At 61.8% G+C, this 2,068-nt stretch overlaps 1 protein-coding gene across 1 annotated transcript in view; it reads left to right on the top strand.

Moving 5' to 3' along the window:
* The window catches only part of UTP14A (UTP14A small subunit processome component), a 6,851-nt gene extending 5,527 nt beyond the window's left edge, over positions 1-1,324 (top strand). The window contains exon 13 of the mRNA XM_031063443.1: positions 272-1,324. Within this exon, the coding sequence (XP_030919303.1) occupies positions 272-793 (522 nt within the window). The 3' untranslated portion in view covers positions 794-1,324. The remainder of the gene's footprint in view (positions 1-271) is intronic.
* Positions 1,325-2,068: the final 744 nt, after the last annotated feature.

Raw genomic sequence — 2,068 nt, 5'->3', positions numbered from 1 at the left:
CCCAAAATCTGCAAAATCCCTGCCTGAAATCCCTGCCCAAAGCTTAGCCTCCAGCTTAAACAGCTCAGAACTGAAGGAGGAGGGATGTACAGTACTGCTCCCTTGGTGGTGGTGGTTGTTCCAGCGCTCTTGGGCTCTGCTAGCAGTGGAAAGGGAAGCAGAGTGTGAGTGGGTCCTGGACAAGTGGGAAGCAGTGAGCATTGGGAGCAGCATAGGCTGAAAAAGCTGGACTGGGTGGCTCAGGGCCATTACCCCTGTGATGTCCCCACAGGTCAGCGAGCTGCCCTTCCCCTTCGAGCAGCACCAGCAGTTTGAGCAGAGCATGCGGACGCCCGTGGGCCCCACGTGGAACACTCAGCGGGCCTTCCAGAAGCTGACAGCCCCTCGAGTCATCACCCGCACTGGCCACATCATCCAGCCCATCTCGGCTGAGGACGTCCCCGACACAGCCCCTGGCAGCGAGGCCAGGCTTGGGGGGGAGGCCATGCCCAGGAGGAAGGCTGGGCCCAGGAAGAAGGCTGTGTTCAGGGGGAAGGCCGTGTCCAGGGGGAAGGCTGTGCCTGGGGAGAAGGCCGTGTTCAGGGGGAAGGCCGTGTCCAGGGGGAAGGCTGTGCCTGGGGAGAAGGCCGTGTCCAGGGGGAAGGCCGTGTCCAGGGGGAAGGCTGTGCCTGGGGAGAAGGCCATGTCCAGGGGGAAGGCTGTGCCTGGGGAGAAGGCTGTGTCCAGGGGGAAGGCTGTGTCAAAGGGGAAGGCTGTGTCCAGGGGGAAGGCTGTGCCTGGGGAGAAGGCATAGCCCTGGTGCTGCAGAGCACGGTAGCTGTCTGCAGCCTGGGGGCTCAAACTGGAGTGAGCGGAGGAACCAGGAGCAGCAGCAGCAGCTCCTGATTCTGTCCAGTTCCTTCTACCTCTTTCTCTGCAATAAAACCCAGGGCTGCCCTTCCTGTGCTGGCTGCATGGCTGCCTTGGCAGTGTCCAGGGCTAGGTTGGGCCCTCCATCCTCTCCTTGGGGTCCATGCAGGGTCAGGTGCTTTGGCTTAGTTGAGGGCGAGAGCTTGGTCAGGAGCTCATAGTGGGGCACATCTAGGTGCATGGTGAGGGACTGGAATAGCTGCCAGCATCCTGTCCTTTGTCTTTTACATCCCCATTTTTGTACCTATATAGATCTTTAAATCTTGGCCAAAGGGGCTTTCTCCCCACCTTGTCATGCTGAGCCTGGCCTCAGGAGTGTTTCTCAGATCCCACCTGCACTCCCAAGGTACCTGCTCACCCCTAATAAACCTGATCACCTGGCAATGGCTCTGTCAGGTGCTTCTGCTGCTCTGCACGTCCTGGGAGCTGGCTCTGTCCACGGGCAGCCGCCACTCCTGCTGCCCATCTGCAAGCCCTCAGAGTGTGACAGTGAGGTGCCTCTCAGGGGGTGGTTGGTGCATTCAGCACAATTGGAGGGATGTGCCAGAGCCTTACGGACTGGGCAGGGACCCTCCAGGCCTCTCCCCTGACTTACAGCGTGGCCTGTGCTCAGCACCAGTTGGAGAAACACTTCCTGGCCCCAGCGCAGGAGCTGGAGCTGCTGCTGATCCCAGGAAACGTCCCTCGTGTCAAGGACGCCTCCTCCCCCCTTGGCACTGCAGCCCGCCCTGGGCACGGGCTGTCCCCAGGGCCGCCCTTCTCCTCTGCCCTGGGTCAGAGCAGGAAACGGGGGTCGTGCTGTGGGGTCGGGGCGCAGGCACCGTCCGTCCTGGCTGCGGCTATCCGAGACTCCCGCACGGCCCTTCCTAGGCTGGGAGGGGACTGGGAGCTGACGTGGGGCAGGTCTCGCAGCTTTGCCAGGGACCCATCCCGAGTGCCTCTGGCCCCTGCAGCAGCCGGGGCCGGGGAGTCAGAGGGCGCTGGCCTGTGATGGAGCCATGGTTGTGTTGCTTAGGGGAGAAAAAAAAAAAGAAAGGAAGCAGAGAGCATTTTCGTGCCGTGATGCCGAGAGCCCTTCGCGAGGATGGTGGCCCCAGCAGAGCCTGCGTCCCTCTGCCATGGGAAACCTTTGCCTCAGAGATGTGAAGGGCGGGGGGGT

This window comes from Geospiza fortis, unplaced genomic scaffold (genome assembly GCF_000277835.1).
Source record: "Geospiza fortis unplaced genomic scaffold, GeoFor_1.0 scaffold412, whole genome shotgun sequence".
NCBI classification, from domain to species: Eukaryota; Metazoa; Chordata; class Aves; order Passeriformes; family Thraupidae; genus Geospiza; species Geospiza fortis.
Note: the sequence above shows the minus strand (reverse complement) of the source record. Positions and strands in the feature narration are given on the sequence as shown.